The sequence below is a fragment of the Phocoena sinus genome, chromosome 7 (assembly GCF_008692025.1).
Source record: "Phocoena sinus isolate mPhoSin1 chromosome 7, mPhoSin1.pri, whole genome shotgun sequence".
NCBI classification, from domain to species: Eukaryota; Metazoa; Chordata; class Mammalia; order Artiodactyla; family Phocoenidae; genus Phocoena; species Phocoena sinus.
Window position 1 is genome coordinate 1,930,288 of NC_045769.1, and position 18,246 is coordinate 1,948,533.

Genomic DNA, 18,246 nt, shown 5'->3' on the forward strand with positions numbered 1-18,246 from the left:
TCAGACCCCGCTCCGCCCATAGGCAGCCACGGGAGTGTATTTAGTGTTTCTTTTATGAGCCAAGTGTGTTGTCACAAACACACATACTGTGAGTGTGTGTTCCATTTACCATAATGGTATAACCCGTTCTGTTTCCTTTCTCTCTCCTACTGAGTTTTGTGTTGTGAAGTCTACTCACGTTGCCGTGGGGATGCCCAAGCAGATACCTTCCTACCACTTGAGACCTATTTACATTTCTGATGGTTGTTCTAACGTCAGTATATCAGTCTGACTATTCCAGACATGGTACGAGTTGATGATGTTAACAGTACCCTGATGTGGTGTTTAAACACTACTGGGTGATCTCCCTTCCTCTCTTTAATTGAATCCACAAATTTCCAAGCCTTGTGCAAAGAGGCCTGTGTAGTGAGTGTGGGGCAGTGACACAGCTTGGCCGGGCTGCAGGAGCTACCTGTTCACCACCGGAGGTGTTCCTGGAAGTCAGGGTTCATCTTCTGATGGCAGCGACCTGGGGAGGGAGCCTGGCCTGGGGGCTGAGGAGTGCGGACCCAGGGCTGCAGAGCACCTCATGAGTGCCTCTCCCAGCTCAGGTGAAGGGTTACTAGGCGACCCTCTGCTCACAGCATAGCAGCAGGAGCGGCGGAAAGAAAGCCAGCATCTTCCCCCAGCGCCCGTCCGCACCCCAGCCTGCCTGTCAGCTAACCTGCCAGGACTGGGAGAGCAAGGGTGCCCCTCAAGCGTCAGACCCCCGTGTCTCGGCTTGAACATTTTGTGACCTGGCCTAGGCAGTGGTGGCCCCGCAACACAGGACGCCAGTGGGGGAGGGACTCGCTGACCAACTGGGGCCTCGGCCGAGGCGGCCGGGGCCCGGGGGAGACCAGCTGTGCAGAGAGGCCACCGCTGGGCCGCTCCGGAGCTCTGGGCCAGGACAGCTTCCCTGTTTCCCTGCTGCCCATCCGAGCACAGGCTTGTGTCCGAATTCGGGGTATCCTCTACCTTTTTTATCATTGTGGTCTTTCCTGGCCGGATAATGAGCAAAATCAAAATATTCAGATGATTTATGGTTTTAATGCATCAGTCTGTAATTTCAAACACAGGAATCCAGTCTCAGCAGAGCCCCTCTCACTCATATTTACACACACACTGATGGATGTACATGGATGCACACACACGGGCGCTTGGATTCTTTGGGAGAAAGCTCTTACGTCCCTAGCATCACGTTCCTGTGTGCTGGAATAGTTAGTGTTACGAGAACCATCTGGAAGCCATTCCCAGCCCGTGGTCACCTAGAGCCACTGCCGCGTGTCAAGGGCAGGGCCAATGGGGGCACGGGGGGCTGGTGCCACCCTCCCTGCTTCAGGCCATTGGGTGAATCTGTTGCAGGACAGCGTGGTGCCAGCTCCCCTCTCCCCCGCCCCCCGTCATGCACTGCAGCCCACCCTGTCCCTCCGGCCCCAGGACCTCCCACGGGGGGCTCAGGGCAGGCCTGGCAAGCCCCTCCCAGGGCTGCTCTCCTTGGACATCACTTCCCTGCCCGCCGGCCCCTCCACCCACCTGCGCACCCGCTGATTCCCCTGCAGTCGTGGCACAAGGAGGAGAAGGCAGGCATGCCCCCAGCCTCACGGGGATGGGGCCAGAGGCTGCGTGGCTCCGCGAGAATCAGTTTAACTGATGTCAGAAGGCACGGCAGGGGAACCACAGTCAGAAGACAGGGATGCAGGTGGCCGGGGCGGGGGGGGTGACCTGAAGGAGAGCCGTGGGCGCAGGCAGGGCAGGCCCGGGGCAGGACCCACCGTCCGGGCATCTCGGAGGGGATGGGGCATGACGGGGAGGGTCCACAGTGTGTGGTCCAGGCCAGGAGCCGGGATGAGGTGGGCACAGACCTCACCAGGGCTGCTCCCCTGGTGAGCCATCCAGACCCTGTGACCCAAGGCCTGCTTTCTTCCTGGGGCCCCGGGAGCAGCTCATGGCCACCCAAGCAGAGCTGGTGCTCGGGCTGGGGAGAGGGCAATGTTGGGAGTGAGCCCTCCCAGCACCGGGCCCAGCTCTGCCAGGTCCAGAAAGCAGGCTCCCAAGCTGGGCTGTGGAACCTGCCAGGAAAGGCCTGGGGGTCGCAGTGGCTTCACACCCCACCAGCCTGGGGAGGGGGGCTGGGTGGCTGCGCCTCCCTCTGGTCCTGCGTGACAGGCAGGTTTTAGGCTAGTCATCAGCCAGCACCCGGATCACACTGAGGAAGAAGACAGTTCCCGTTCTTGTCACCCAGGCAGGCCTGAGCCTCGTGGGACGGGGGCCTTGTGTCTGCAGCGTGGGCCCCGGGCAGGCCTTCCTAGGCCAGGTGCAAGGCTGTGTGGTTTCTTAGCTGTGCACCGTCCCAGTGAACTCGGAACACTTGTACATGGGGAGAGGGCTGCTGTTATATCCCCAAAGACCCCTCCGTGTCTAAAGAGCTCACCCCGGGGGTTTAACCCCAGGCCTCTTTCTCTTGCTTACAGCTAGGGAGGGCGGCCAGAGCTCAGAGCTGAGAGCCAGTGTCGGGGGCAGGGAGCTCAGGGTGGTTCCCTGCCAGGTGCACAGCTCGGGCTGGAAGCAGAAGCCTCCGTGGGGTCTCCCCACCCCGTGAGGAGTGGGCTGTTGCCATGGAGAATGCAAGGGCTCCGCAGGGGCTGGGCCCGCTCAGCCCAGGACCCACCACCGGCCACACGGTGATACAGTGGTACCTTTGAAGACCGTTTGCCCCTGCGTACGTGGGACGCATTGTGCATCCTCCACAAGTGTCAGAGCGCTGTTGAGGCACCGCCGGGCCGTGCTCCCTGCAGGCTGGGGCGCCGGCTGACCCTGCCCACCTGACCTCGGCTCTCCTTCTCCCTGCAGGCTCGCTAACATCGGTGTTTGTCAGGCTGCCCTGCGGTGGTGTCGGGGTAAGTATTTCTTTAATGTGTAAATAATGTCCTGTTTGTTCTCAGGGTCCTGGTGGTCACAGAAATCGCAGAGCAGGTAATTGTTGCCAGGAGTTTTCCATAAACAGGGCCTGCTGGGCGGGGCTGCCCCACCGCTCACACGTGTGGCTTCAAAGGCCCTGTGAGCCTGTGAGCGTTTTGATGGCGGGTCTGGGGCACCTTCCTCCGGGGAAGGTCGTCTGGCACCACGGCTGGCTTTAGGAAACGGGATCTGGTGTGTGGGCCTGTCTCGTCTGACCCACCGAGCAACAGTCCACTCGTCCCGGCTCAGGTCGTGAATCCATCACCTCACGGGGTGTGTGTTGATCCCATATCCCAGCTCCAACCCGAAGCCCCAAGTGCAGCTCTGACCATGAGGTTTCTGGGCCACGTGAGGTGGGTAGAGCTGTGTCTCCGGGAGATGGAGCTCTTGAGCAGACCTGGGCAGGTAGACACGCAGGAGAACCAGCATCTTGATTTAACTTGGGCTTTCCCTGCCCGGGATGGGGGCGCAGAACCCATCTGGGCACCCACCCCTACCTCAGCGCAGCGGAGGCCAGGTCTCCGCAGCCAGAGCTGCTCCTTCAATCAGGAGGGGCTGTCCCCCCGCCCCCTGCTGTCCTCTGGATGAGGGAGGGTGAGGGCAAGGACCAGCCCCCTCCTGGCCAGTCTGCTAGCCGTGGAGCTCCCCAGCCCGGGAAGTGCTGCAGCCGGTCTCGGTCACGGAGAGGCCGGAGGACCTAGTGGACAACAAAGGCGTCTCGGCTGGAAGCTCGCTTCAGCCGAATGTGAGCATAACGACAGAGCGCAGGGTGAAGCTCGGGGTCTGGATTCCGTTATGGAAATGAAACAAAATTGTTTTCTTCCTGAGTCTTTACAAAAATCGCTGCTTTGAAAATTATCCCGTCAGAAAGAGCATAAACGGCGTTTGTTCATACCACCACCAGGGCCTCCTAGAGTTATTGCATTTTGTACTGTAAAGAGGCTGCAGTCTCTTAATGCGGGGCGAATTTTTGGCCAGACTTGAAAAGGCTTTGGCTTTGCACTGCCCTGCAGCGGCACGCTGTGCGAGGCAGGATTTATAGTTTGCAAATGAAAGCGCAATGGGTACTGGGCCTGGGGCCTTGAGCCAGGTGGCCCCTCCCCGGTGTGAAGTCCGGATCCAGCCCCCAGCAGGCTACCAGCGCCCCCCTCCACATCCAGACACAAAAATGCTCTGGAACACGGAGACGTGGAAAATCTCGCCAAGTCGAACCCGGTCGAGAGAGGAGCCCATCAGAATAATTAGTGGGAAGTGCGAACCATAGGGCGCCTCAAGGGATTGTTCCCTTTCAGTTGTTTTCTATAACTGCCCCGATAGGAGGGCAGAGAATCGCAGTGCCAGCCCTCCCGCCTGGCTCAGCGTGGACTCGCCATGTCGCTGGTGCAGCTGCAGCCCTCTTGGGCCTCTGAATCTCCTTCCAGAGCTGGGGGCCAGCCCCCCGGGGTGTTGTCAGGGAAGCAGAGGAGACCCCAGGGGCCCAGGTGTGGCTGGGAGGGTGCAGGTCGGCTGGTGAAGCAGGGAAGGAGAGGGTGCGTTGCTTCCCCCGAAGCTACTTGAATTAACATCTAGATTCTGTAATGGAGCTTTTAAATGGTTTTACCTTTTTTTCCCAAGCCAAATAAGAGAAACTTCTGTTTTGCTCACCTCCTGATTATTGCATTTCCCTCCCAGCCCTGCCCTGGTAGGCCCTGGGGACCCCGAGTGCCATGGCTTCTAAGGTCCGTGGCCCACCCAGAGTGGCCACCCCGAGCGTCCACTTGAAATCTCTGTAAGGGGTCTCCCCACCCCCGTCTTCACCTGGTCTCCGTCTTTGCTGGAGGGATTGTGGAGTGTAGCCCGTGGCTCTTTCCCTTGTTTCCTGCTTCTGTATTTGGGGGTGCCCCAAGCAGGGCCGCCTCGTACTTGTGGAACTCGGGGCTCCAACCCGACCATCCCACATTGGTCCCTGGGGAGCTGGTGGCCAGAAGCTGGGGGACTGAGACCCCGCAGCAGTGGAAAGTGCCGTCAGGTTCTCTGGAGACACTGCAGTGGGGCTGGGGGTCTGTCCCTCACCCTGGACACGATGTTACAGGACCTTGTGGACCCTGGGGTCATGCGGGAGGAGAGCAGAGCACAGAGACCCTTCAGAGCACACGGAGGGTCAGTCCCTTTCCCCACCTGGCTCCGGTTACTTAGCCTAAAAACCCAAATCATTGCATTTGGAGGAGGAGTAATCTGCCTAGTTTTGCCCAAACCCGCTTCGGTGCTCAGGGGTACGGCCTCTCGCGAGGCCCAGGCAACCGGTCGGACCCTCCTGCCAGCTCTCGCTTTGGTTTTATTGAATTGGTTCTTCGGCTGCAGCAACTGGTCCAGGATATTCTAGCTGAGTGGCTACTTCAGTGAAGAACGGTGCAGTACTATTTAGAGCAGAAGCCGGTCTTTGAACGTTGAATGTGCGCTAAGTACAGAGCGTTCTGCTGACATTTGGAAGCTATTTAAAGAACACAGAGGTTTGGTCATTGAAAAGAAGAGCCCTCACGGAATAACACTCCTCAGGAAATAGCTCGAGCTGCTCATAAATGTATTTTACATGATCTCGCTTTGAAGATGAAGCCCCAAGACTTCATGGAAAGAAATCCATCCGCGCCACGTAACGATCAGGGCCTTTGTCAGGTGGGCAGGGGCCTGGGCGCTGACCCTGGCTGGGCCGGAGAGGGGGTGCCGGGCCCTCACCTGTGGCTCAGCCTCCGTGTCCGGGGCCCCGAGCGTTCAGCGCTTGGAAGAGGTTGCCATGGGAAGGAGGGTCTCACCCAGGCCCGGCCGACTCCGCTGCAGGTGGAAGGGCTTATTCCTCACAGCTTCCCAGAACCCTCTCTAGGCTCAGGCACCCACGGGAAGGGCACGCGAGTCCCAGGTGTGTGCGGGCGAGGCGCCAGCTGCCCTGCCCTGGGGATGGCAGCACCCTTGACCTGGAACCAGGGGCTCCTGCTTTATCGTGGCCCCTGCTCCCTGCCCCCCAGGCTCCCACGGGAGACTCAGCCTCCGCAGAACCGACTCGTCAAGTCTGTGTCTGCCTTCCTGCCCACGTTAGCTAGAGTTTAAAAAATATATCTAATGTGTAAGTAAATAAACCAGCACACAAACAAGTTACCTGACAGGTTTGTGCCACACACAGGTTTTTCTCTTTGAAGGGGAACAGCTACCTGGGCAGGTGTGCCATCCCCTGGGCTGAGCCCCCTGGCGTGTGTCCACGAGCCTGGATTCTCCTCCCCTCACCCTTCCACATGCCGTCCCTGTTAACGACTCCTGTCAAACACACGGGGCTTCTCCTTCAGTTCAGCATGAAATAAAGTCATCGTTCCGAGGGACCTCTAATTCTAACACTTGCCACGTTTGCTCTTGCTAATTGTGAGTGTAACTCAGCTGCAGTTGCAGTTAGAAAAAGCAGGGAACTAGGTAACCTTGACCTTGTGACTCCTGGCATGGAGTATTTTGGAGCAATTGAGAAAAGAAGTGACACCTCAGAAAGGGGTAAAAACGCAGGCGTGCTATTTTTGGTGCATTCACTGTTCTTTCTCTGTTCAGTATTTTTTGGCATGTCTTCAAAAAAAAAAAAAGCCCGAATGTGAGCTGGGTACGTTCTGTAATTGGTCAAGGAGAGAGGGCAGGCTCTGGTTTTAGAGGCAGAGCACAGGGGCCCCTGGCTGCACGGCCACCCGGCCGTGATGGGGGGTGACTCTGACCAAGGACGCCGGCCTTACTGCGGGCCTGATGTCTTCACAGGTAGACAGTGACACCATATGGAACGAGGTCCACTCGTCAGGGGCAGCCCGCCTGGCCGTGGGCTGCGTGGTGGAGCTGGTCTTCAAGGTGGCCACAGGGGAACTGAAGGTCAGTGCGGACCAGCGGGAGGGGTCCTGGGAGGACACAGCCCGGTGGGGGGAGAGGAGGAGGGAGGGAGGGAGGGACAGCCCGCCCGTTTCGCTCCCCCTCTGGACAGGCACCTGGTGGCTGTGATGGGGAGTACGGGCGGACCCAGCTCTGTCACCACTGTTGAACCCAAGGGGACTTTTCCCACGCTTGTGAAAACACGTGTAGTGATAGAGCATTTCTCAAAGAATTTGATCTCGGGACCATGCTACATCCTTACAGTGGCTGAAAAATCCCAAAGAGCTTTTGTCTTTATGAGTTGTGTCATCAGCCTTGACCACTCATTAGAGTTTAAAACTGAGGCTTTTAAACTATTTATTAATTTAAATATAATAAGAAGACCTTAGTCGCTCAGCTGGACTCACACCTGCTTCTGCTTCCGTGTCTGGTGACGTGTTGTTTTAGTTGAAGCACACAAAGAAAGTCTGGCCTCGCACAGATGCAGAACTGGGGAAGGGGGAGTATTTTAATAGCTTTTCCAGATAATCGTGGGCATTCTTCTTTGATGCTTTGCCAAAATTCAACAAGTGACAGCTTCTTGAAGATGAGTTGCAGTGTGGACCCTAGAACAGCATCAGCGAGCTTGTCCTCCTGTACAAGAAATTCCGTCAGCCTCGCACGTGGAGCCAGTCATTTATCCTGACGTTTGCACAGTGCATAGTTGTTTGGAAATAGGGGCTCACTGGATCACGTTGGTCTTCCAAATCTTGACACATTTTATTATACGGTGTCCAAAGCATCACCAATCTTTGAAACCGTGAATGTCACCACCCATCTCATCAGGAAGGTCTTCTCAGTGCTGGGAAGAGCTGGGCCGAATACAAGTTTTCCAGAGTTCTCGGTTTCACGGGAAAGCTCAAATCCCGCCCCTGACAACAGCCACTGTCTGTCGTTTTCTTTGAGGTGACGGCCCCGCGGGTTATTTACACGCCTCCCCATCTCTTTGCACGGGTGTTAAAAAGACGTCGAGGTTTAATGAAATTGATAAGTTTTACTGCTGCTTTGGGGCACTGACACGGAGCTTCCTTTTCCCTGCAAACGTGTGTGCCCGGGCCTCCTCCTGCTACCGTACCCGAAGGCCACCCGCCATCGCTGCCCGCCGCCGGTCAGCTCTCAGCTCCGCGGGAAGGGCACAGAGCCTTGGGGTTGCTATGCAAAGGCCCCCGGGGCACGGGACCCCTGGGGCCCATGTCGCCATGCAGAACCGCAGCGCTGGGTCCTGTGCAGGAGAGGGGAGATAGTTGGCAGCGCCAAGCGTGCCAAGGCAGGGCTCCCACTAAGTGTGTCCCCCCGTCCCCCCGCGAGCTGGTCTCTGCAGCCGGCTGGGTACACTTCCCACGCCCGTTCAGCGTGGTCCGCGACCCATGGGTCTCTGTTACAGACCTCGATCGCACAGCTTCCTGCGCTTGTGAGACCCGGGGTGCCGGTCTAAACCATTTTTATTATGGTGGCTGCAGGATGGTTTGCAGATGGTTCTTTTAAAGCATAAGTGACTCAGGGGTCCTAAGCAGGGGTGGGGGCTGAAGCTCCTCTCCAGCCTCTGAGATTTTCTTTCTAAGCGTTAGTGATTGTTTTCTGCGTAGCTCAGTCCCCTGGGAACTGAGCTGCACTGACAGCAGAGAGATTCACGTTAAGGCCAAACTAGGGCACGGCATCTGTGCAGCGGCCGAGCCTTCTCCGTTTCATCTGCGTCCAGGGTTCCCGTCAAGTTGCTTCCTGGGGATGCTGGTTATGATCAGAGGGGGGCCACGGTGCCCCTTCCACTCCTGCCCTGCTTCCCCAGCTGAGCAGCTCCCAGCCTTGCCAGCAGGCTGTCAAAGATAGAAAATCGGGGATGGACTCACCTTTTATCTTAGTAATTTGTGATAACCAGCAGGGCTCGTTCAGAGAAGGGACCTAGATGTCTTTGAAGTGCTCACAGCCAGCCCTGTATCCTGCCCTACGTCTGTGCGCCCGCAAGGCAGCTGGAAACCGTGTCCTCACGCACACTCTGCCTTTTCTCACTGACCTGAAACCAATCTTTTGTCCCCATGTCTCCTTTTTGGTGTCGCGCGTAGAATGGCTTTGCCGTGGTCCGCCCCCCAGGACACCATGCGGAGGAGAGCACGCCCATGTAAGTACACACGCGGTCACTGTCGGGCAGGGGACTTGTGGCATTCTCGCGCCTGCCCATGCACGGTCCCCGAGAGGCCAGTCCAGCGGGGCGTAACCGTACGTGCAGCTCTAGTTGGTTAGGGTTGGTCCCGGTGAAGAGATGCAGGGGGCAGCGTGTGGAGGTGTGCAGAATGGGAGGCCATGTGTGCAGAAGCGAGTCTTGTTGTCAGGCCTGGGAGAGGGAACTTCAGCTGCCCCAGAAGGAGTTCTCGTGGTGCTTCCTTGTTCTAGAGCTTTAAGAGTCAGGCCTCAGGTCTGCTCACATGTGGCCTTCCAGCTGACCTGCTCACGGCTTGGCACCGCGAGGCTGAAGTCCCAAGGTCACGACCACAGGGGTCAGCTCTCTGGCCTGTGTTTCAGGTTGTAGACACCCCTGACTGTGCACATGAGAAGCTGGCCGAGGTGGTGGGGTTGACGTGCGGATTCAGGGTCCATCCTGGTCGAGGAGGAGCCGCCCGGGGGCAGTCACAGGACTTGACCCAGGCAGTTGTGCGCGGAGTGGACGCAGAAAACCCTCAGCGAGCGTGATGTCTGGGGCTCGCCCTCGGGCCCCGAGACGACAGACACCGTGTTGTGGGTCGTCAGGACGAGGGGACGGGCGGTGGCTGGGGGAAGGAGCGCTGGTTTGTCGTCTGGTGAAGCACGGATGGTGCAGACAGAGCTGTGGGGAGACGCAGGTAGCGCGGGGGCAGTGCTGGACCGGGAGCCTGGCTTTCAGCCGACGGGCGGCGGAGCCCTCGGCCGCCTCGAATCCCCAGTGAGGGCGTCGGGGCTGGGCTTCAGGAAGGGACCCTTCACCGTAAAGGGAGCTGTCGTCACCACCGTGCAGTCACTCCTGGCCCGGAACGGTCCACGTGACTGAGGGGCGGGCGCTGATTGTTTGTGGCATTTCACTGAGGTCACCTTTCTAATTCGACTCTGAGCTGTCAGATATTCTGAAGGGTGGGCGCAGATGGACCGAGATGGAATATGGAGGGACACGTCCGTGGAGGCTCTTAGAGACCGCACAGTTCGGTCCTGGGGCCAGCGCGGCCAGAGAGGCGGTGGCTGCTGGGACGCGAGGCTTCCCGCCGGGCAGCCTACGGCCCGAAAACAGACCCACCCAGGCTTCTCATTTTCCTTGGTGATTCAGGCAAAGGGAAATTCAGGTTTAGGAGATTTTCATTTTTACTTGACCCACTTTCTCAGCTCGTCTTTCCCGTTCTCTCAGAGGCTCTCTAGAATCATTGTTATACATCTTAGACTGGAAAGACGCGCGGTGAGAAAGTCAAATGAGTAATTTCCGTGTCCTGTGGGCCTCGGTGCCTCTACAGGTCAGTCAGTGCGTGTTCTGGGAGACGTCCTGGGGGCATAAAGTGAGATGGACTCTCTCACCCTGGGAACGCTGGCGGCCTGCACACAGGGACCGTGTGTGTGTGTCAATGATCAGCATCAGTTAACGTTTCCAAACCGCCTTCTTAGACCCTCGTGGGATTCTAGAATGTTCTATCACACGTTGAATAAAAACTAATCAGAGCCCGGAATTTGTCTCTATTTCTCCTGATCCTCACCTGCCAGGGGGTTCTGCTACTTCAATTCCGTGGCTGTCGCAGCCAAGCTTCTCCAGCAGAGGTTGAGTGTGACCAAGACCCTCGTGGTGGACTGGGTGAGTGGCCCATGCTTGTCTCCCCCGCGGACAGTGGGAGGCGGAGGCGAGCTTTTCCATCTCCACTGGCCATGGGATTTGGGGGCCTTACCTTTCTGGAAACTACCTCAAAGATGCAGAAAGTAAAAGCCCAAACCTGTTAGGAGTCTGTTTGACAGCTTCAACCAGCCGATCCTGCCAATAACCCGGCTCCTGAAGTGTCTAGAAATAGGCCCGTGGTTGAGGGCAGCAGCCGGAGGGCAGCAGCCGAAGGTCAATCCTTGCAAAACCTCGCTGGGAGGCGGGAGTGCAGGAAGGGGTCGAGCCTGGGCCTCGACAGGGATCAAGGGTGTGGCCTGCCCTCCCAGAGCCAACGCGGCAGCTTTGCCTCACTGTCACTCCCGGCGTAAAGGCCCTCCCTGCTTCTGCAGAGGGGAGCCAATTTACACTGGTTTAACCTCCTTCCCATTCTCCCATGGGAGGGGCCGCATCTGACAATCCCACTGCCTCAAAGGTAAACTCTATGAAAAACGCTATAGAATAACTGAACTCCAAAAATAGGTATACGGAGTCTTATGCTGGAGATGGGGATTCTAGGTGTTCACTTTTTTCTTCTTTTTTAAGCCGTATATGGAGGGGGCAGGGGGAACATTCTCTTTGGTATTTAAGATTTATTTCATCATTTTTTTTAGTTAAAAAGATCAGGTACATTGGGTGGGATTATCTTTTATGCTGCGAAGTCCTTCTCCTTTGAGAAAAGAAACACCAAAACACAGCCCAGGACACCCCCAAGCTCCGGGCGGCGGGCACTGGTCAAGGGGCCCTTGGGTGCCACGGCCGTACAGCGTGGACTGCGGAGCCCAGTGTTCACACAGCCGGTGCCTTGGCCCCAGGGGGCCCTTCCCTTAGCGCCCCTTGTGGAGCAGTCAGAGATGCTGGGCACGTGTAACAGCTGAGTGCTGGAGAAGGTGGGCGTGCCTGAAGCACTGCGGAAAGTGGGTGATCCGTCTGGTGCTGTCGCAGAACCGCATGTAAGGGCTCCGCTGTCACGTGGAACAGCGCACAAGGCCCTGGTGTGCGCCCCTCGGCGGCGGTGGGCCTCAGTGGGATCCAGCTGGTTCCTCACTTACAGCTGTCCTTCCACTTTTCTATAATGAGCACAGATAGCTCTCATAAATAGGGTAAGGATTCTAAGCAGTTCCCCAGGGTTTAAAATCACAGACTCGTGTGCAGCCCTCAAGTGTGCACGCTGTATGCAGTGGGTCACCCCGCTTGTGTCGTTTCAACACGTGGTCACTGTGATTCGGAGAAGCGGTTTGTCGTTCCTGTTTGGGCCCTGGCACCCCCATCACTCCACCCCGGGGATGGTCTCCCGTGTACCCCAGGGTCTGGTGCGGAGCAGGTGAGCGGCCGTGGTCAGCGACCTCCCCGGCCGTCACCCGCCAGGCTGTGACAAGAAATTAATCAAATGACTTTGCCTGGAAAATCGCGGCCTCCGGGGAAGCTGAGACACCCACCAAACCTGCCCCATGGGGTGCCGCGCGGGCGAGGAGGACGCCACCTGGGGCCTCTTCCTTCTCTTCCCAGGGCCCCAAGGGCCCAGAGCTACGGGGCTCATCAGCCAGGGCCCGAGGGCACCTGCGCTGAGTCAGCCCCCACCCCTGACCACCACCCCCGCCCTTCCAGGACGTGCACCATGGGAACGGGACCCAGCAGGCCTTCTACAGTGACCCCAGCGTGCTGTACATCTCGCTGCACCGCTACGACGATGGGAACTTCTTCCCAGGCAGCGGGGCACCTGACGAGGTGAGCGGGGCTCCATCCCGTGCTGGCCTTGGAGGGGGCGTGAGAACAGGTGTGGCCACACCTGCAACGCAGAGCAAGGGCTCCCAGCGGGGATGGGGGGCAGCCGTCAGCCTCGATTCCATCGCGTGTGCCCACATGGGCTTTATCTTGTCCAAGTACAGATGGAAGACAGGAGAGCATTCTGGTTCTAATCCAGACAGACTGCAGGATTTATGAACCGGTGAGAGTGGGGTGCCCTCGTCCTGCAGGAGAGGCTGCTGTGTGCAGTCACAGCGCATCTCCAAGCCACGCCTTTCGTCTTGTCCCTTGGGCGGGGGCCGTCCTCTCACCTGTCCGGTGCCACACGGTGGGCCCCGGAGTGACAGGATCCTGTGGGACACCCTGATGCCCCAGCGGAGCCCCACACTCTGAACAAGGGGGCCCCAACAGTGGGGAATCCCGCCCAAGGAAAAAGGATCGTCTGCCTCTGGGTCTCCTTCTGGGAAGGAAGTTGGGAAGGACAGCCTTGCTCGCAGGGCCCTGTGGGCGCACATTGCTGGCCCCTCTCCTGGGCAGGGCAGCCCCACACGCTCCACCCGTGGAGGGGGACGGGGGCCCTGCCTCTGAAAATGCTCTATCATAGAAGGCAGTGTGTCGGGGCCTTGGGGACCCGGGCGGGCTAGGGGCGCACCGGCAGGGCCGCCGGGGTCATGGTCTGTGACACCCATCTCTCTCCTCCATGCAGGTGGGCACGGGGCCCGGCGTGGGCTTCAACGTCAACATGGCTTTCACCGGCGGCCTTGACCCCCCCATGGGAGACGCAGAGTACTTGGCGGCCTTCAGGTAAGAGTCCCGGCTCCCTGCCCCATGTGGGGCATTTAGGGAACAATCGGGAATTCCCCGACGACGGTGGCTTCAGCTCTTGCGGGTTTTACTGTTTTCCTTTGACCTTCATCTTCCTTCGTGAGCAAGCCCTGCCCCCCGCCCCGCCCCCGACACGGTCCCCGGGCAGGGCCCTCAGCGCCGCGAGCACGCACCTGCAGGGACCAACCTTCCTGTCTCCGTGTTTCGGAGGAACGGGCTCTGGGGCTTCTCCCAGTTTGCTCTTTAAGCCAAAGGTGGCATCTTCAAGTCTGTCTTCTCACTTTCTGTCTGCAGTGTTCCTGTCTTGGTGCATTAAATGAAAAACAGGAATCTGTCTCACGTCTTAACAGTAAGAAGGTGATGGAGACCGAGGCAAGGTGTCAGAAAGTGTTAGGTTAATGAAAAGCGGGTGCGCGAATCTGAATGGGCTCATAATCTCCTAATTTTTCTTCCAAAAAACCTTTTGTGAGATAATGGGAAACAGAAATAAATATCCCTCCTTTACTGACATAAAAATCGAGAGACGACTCCCCATTCATCCCGGTTCCTTCACGTTACGCTGGGCCGGTAGACTCGGGCTGCCGGGGATGTTGTAAAGCACAGTGTTTGCCTTTGTCAGCAAATGTGATTTCTGCTTTGATCTGGGCCGATTGAAGGGATTCCTGTGGCCAGAAATGGGTGCTCAGAGCACAGGTCTCCTTCTCCCGCTGGAGGAGGAGCAAGTAGCCTGCGGGTCAGCACCTGCCCAAGGGTGAGTCCCAGGGGCCTTCGGGAGGAGGAGAGCTCTGTCTGGTGGTGAAGCCGACAGACCTTCAGTCTTTGTTAAAAGCACCGTGTCTGCACCAGGCGTCGGAATCCCATGAAGCTTCCAGAGGACTTTTCTCCCTTTCGCTTTGACTACGTGCTCTTCCTGTCCTGCGTGCAGGCGTGTGTGGCGTGTGTATGTGTGATGCACACGCCTCTGTGTGGACACGTGTGCGCCTGTGTTGTGTGTGTGTGGGGGGTGGGTGCGTGTGCACGTGTGCGTGTAAGCACAAGTGTGTCGTGTCTGGTGGGTGAGATTCCAGCAAAGGACACACCCGTAAAAGTTTGGCCGAGGACCCTGCCTCGTGCTGGGGGGCGGGGGGCAGCAGAGGTCCTGGGTCACGTGACCCCTCGCAGCATCTGCTTTCCTCATCTGGAAACTGGGTCCTGGTCCCCGGCCTCCGGGTGGGTGTCCGGGTCTGGTGAGGCAAAGGCCTGGCCCCAAGGGTGGCTCGGCCGACACGAGGCCTCTTCCCCAACCACTTAGTTCATAGAAATAACGGCTCGACGATGAAACTGGTCTGTGCAAATAGGAGTCCATCACCTCCTGAGAAGGCCTGCCCCGGTCATCACCTGGACCACTTTTTTCCTCTGATCTCAGGGGTTTAATTTTTTTGTTTGTTCTTCCTCTTGATCAGATGCAATGTAATGTTGACATTTGCCCTCCCTCATTTAGGGGAGAAGGACTCCCCCAAACGGACACCACATCTGAAAGCTGCTCGTGTACACAGTTAAGTAGCAGCTTCAGGAAATCTGAACCCACCATCACTGGCCGGGGTTGTCACTGCCTGTCCTGAGATGCCCTCCGGCCACCAGCACTTTGTCACCTCCCCCAGGAGAACCGGCCCTCTTAGGGGGCTTCCTTAGAGGTAAAGGGTCTGGACTCCGTGTAAGAGGCATAGATAGAGCCCGAGTGAACTCTGGGGCCTCGGGGGACCCAGTGTCACTGAATTCTGGTGAAGGCAGAGAAGGAGGAGCTTTCTTTAAACTGTGGATTAAAGCGATAAGAACGGTGGTTCTCTCTTCCTTCAGGCCAGGTTCCGACCGGATCGGCCCCCAGGGCCTGTCTCAGTGTGCGCCCGGCCCAGCGGGCAGGCGAGGCGGGTCCTCGAGGTCCCCGCACCCCGCCACCCCGCCAGCTTTGAGATGGACCTTTCACTCTGAGTCTCTGTTGACATTCCGTCTTAGTCTTCTGCCAAGCATGTACACGATGACACCCTAGCAAATGAACTTTGTGAAGCTCAGATAGCCTCTTTGAAAAGGAAAATTGTTTCAGGATTTTTTTTTTATTGATTTTAATGTAAAGTAGCACTTTGAAGTTTACAATTTATGGTTCCCTGGGCATCGATCGGATGGGGGAAGGAGGGTCAGGATCCGTTTTCCCTCCTTCTGCCCCGCTCCCTGGGGGCCCAGGCCATGCGTGCCTTCATGCTTTCGAGTGCTCAGACCCACGCCTGCCTCGTTGCATTTCAGGAGATCAAGCCCGAGATGAAGAAGAGATAAGAAAATTGCCCCTAATGAAATCCAGAGGCAGCGGCACTTTCTCCTGGGCTTGGAGACTTGTAGGAGAAAAGGGAACCTTAATTCAAACCAGCCAGGCCAGCGGCTTTGAAGTTTGCTGAGCAGGGCTGAGGCCTCCGGGCCAGGAGATAATGATGCCCTTTTCTTAACCCCTCACTTACCTGCCGCCCGGCAGTGCAGAGATGGAGCTGGGATTGTTCGTGCTCTTAGGTCATAGATTGGGTTTAAATGCGATATCATAAAGGTTATCAGAGATGGCGGTGAAGCTGGATATTCGAGAGTGGAAGCTTTAATCTCTTAGTGAATGAGAGTTGCCTTTAAACTGAGCAGCGGGGCAGGTTCCTTTCACCTACCCTGACCTTTCCAGCCTGGCACGAAGGTCGAGGCTCTTTTGTTTCTTCCATAAGGTATGTTTTGGGTTTTTTTCACATTTTTTTTTCTGTTGTGCTAAAATATATAAAAAACATATTGTTTGAACCACGTGCGAGTGTACAGTTTGGTGGCACTGGCTGCATTCACGATGGCATATCTGTTCCAGAAAGGTCCTTTGACCTTCATCTTCCTTCGTGAGCAAGGGCCCCCGAGGGCCCAGCGCTCACTGCTATGAAGATATTGACTCGAAAACTGCTAGAGGCAATTCTATATCTCTTTAAGGGCATCCACGTCTTTTCCTATGTAGAGAGTTTGTCTGAGGACATTCTGCAGTGATTTTAGAAGCAAAAAAATATTAGCTAAAAACTCAGAGTTTCACAATCCCGTGTTCAGCAAGCCGTCACTGTACCTGCATAAAAGGGGGCACATGTGGTACCGTCCTCGTGGGTGGCAGGGCCCCGAGCAGGTGAGGCGAGCATGTGATGATGGAGTGGGGCTCACACCTGCCCACAGGTCAGGGAGCTTCCTGGCCAGGCCCCGGAGGAAGAGCCGGCATGGGGTGTCGGGGAGGGTGACGTGCCTGCAGGAGCAGGCCTGACGGTGGAACCCGCCTGTCTGACCCTGACGGTTCTGGAGCCTTCGAGGGCCTGGCCTGCACGGTCACCAGCAGTCTTGCAGCAGCTCGGTGACAGGCTTGGTCCCGGGAATGGGGGGACCACGCTGGGTCGTCTAGGCGAGCCCAGGAACGATGAGGGCACCTGGCCGGGACGGGGAGTAGGGCGGGGGGTCCAGCGAGGTCTCAGGGCACTGGCGTGGGAGGAGGGTGGGCACGCCAGGAGGAGCGGGCTCCAGGTGGGGCTCGGGACGCTCAGCCTTAGCAGATTTTCACGCAAAAAGCTGGAAAGTGTTCCCAGTGTGGCAGCTGGGCGGCCACTGGCAACCCAGGAAGGACAGCCTTGTGGGGGGATGGGGCGGGGACAGAATGTGCTGGGTGCGGGAGCGAAAGGGTTGTGGAGAGAAGAGATAGCGAAGACTGCACTTCCGAGCACCTGGTTGGGGAACAGGAGCTGGGGGTGCAGGCGGGCAGGTGAGCATCCCCGTGGGGCGGCGGGAGAGGCCCAGGAGGTGCCTGGTGGGTCGCCCCCCGTCGAGGTCCCGCCCGGCCCTGCAGAGACCCGCTCCTCAGGCTGGGGTGGGTCGTGGGCCCCTCGGCAGGCTCACCGCCTCTGGCATTCGTTCCCGGGGCACACGAAGGGAAGGGGTGCTGGAGGACTAAGGGAGCAGTGGCGGGGGGGGCTGCATGCTCTGAGAGCCCCCGTGCCACCTGTGTGAAGGCCCGAGGATGGTGCCTGGCAGTGGCGGGAGGCTCGGCAGGCACGGGGCCTCCTGGGGGGCGACGGGAGGGACCTGGAGCGCAGGGGCGGGAGGGGGCAAGGGTGCATTAGGGTCTGGAGTAGGCATGCACCCCCCCTTCCAGGAGGCTGCAGGGACAGGGGGAGGAGCGTCCCCACCTCAGCAGGTGGAGGCGGGGCGAGCCGAGTGCGAGGAGACCCACGGCCTGTGGGGCAGCAGCTCCGGAGTGGGAGGGGGGCCGTGGGCAAGGGTGGCCGGGCCTAGAGGGGCAGGAGCGGGGACGGCGTCCACTGTGGACGGGTTTCAGCCTGCCCGCCAGGTCCAGCTCTGTCCCGACAGGCCGTGGCATCGCCGTACGGGCGGCCAGGCCGGGGCCGCCGAGTTCCCGTCATCACCGTCTTGGTTCTGATTCTGACACGCAGCAGAGTTCAGCTGCTGGACGAGCAGGTGCTCCAGACACTCGCCAGGCGGTCCTGGTGGAGAGGACGGGGTCTTGAAGGGACGCGGGGGACCCCAAAGCAGGGAGGCTCAGAGGCCACGCCCACCGTGCAGGTGTGTGGAGATCCCAGATCCCAGAGGGAACACACCTGACCTCGCCCTGGCCCTCAAAGCAAGAACCTGCACAACGTACAGCAAAAGGAAGTTCTCAGTGATCAGAATAGCAACTGTGTTGTCAGGCGCCACCCAGGCCACAGCCTCCTGTAAAAACCAGGTCTGGATTCCAGGTTCCGCCACAGCTGGTAGCCTCTGCCTGGTGCTTCCAGCTCACGGGCGCTCTCCCGGCTGGGGATGCTTAAACTGCGAGACCAGCCGAAAGCACAGCAGTGAGGGAGGAGGCCTGTGTGGGTGAAGCTTCCAGGGGCCAGTGTGTATGGACCATG

At 58.2% G+C, this 18,246-nt stretch overlaps 1 protein-coding gene across 3 annotated transcripts in view; it reads left to right on the plus strand.

The window, feature by feature from the left end:
• The window catches only part of HDAC4 (histone deacetylase 4), a 286,142-nt gene that overhangs the window by 245,614 nt on the left and 22,282 nt on the right, over nucleotides 1-18,246 (plus strand). For all 3 annotated transcript variants that reach the window (XM_032636830.1, XM_032636829.1, XM_032636831.1), the window contains exons 17-22: nucleotides 2,872-2,918; nucleotides 6,742-6,849; nucleotides 8,946-9,001; nucleotides 10,600-10,687; nucleotides 12,353-12,472; nucleotides 13,197-13,294. In XM_032636830.1, the coding sequence (XP_032492721.1) occupies nucleotides 2,872-2,918; nucleotides 6,742-6,849; nucleotides 8,946-9,001; nucleotides 10,600-10,687; nucleotides 12,353-12,472; nucleotides 13,197-13,294 (517 nt within the window). The remainder of the gene's footprint in view (nucleotides 1-2,871; nucleotides 2,919-6,741; nucleotides 6,850-8,945; nucleotides 9,002-10,599; nucleotides 10,688-12,352; nucleotides 12,473-13,196; nucleotides 13,295-18,246) is intronic.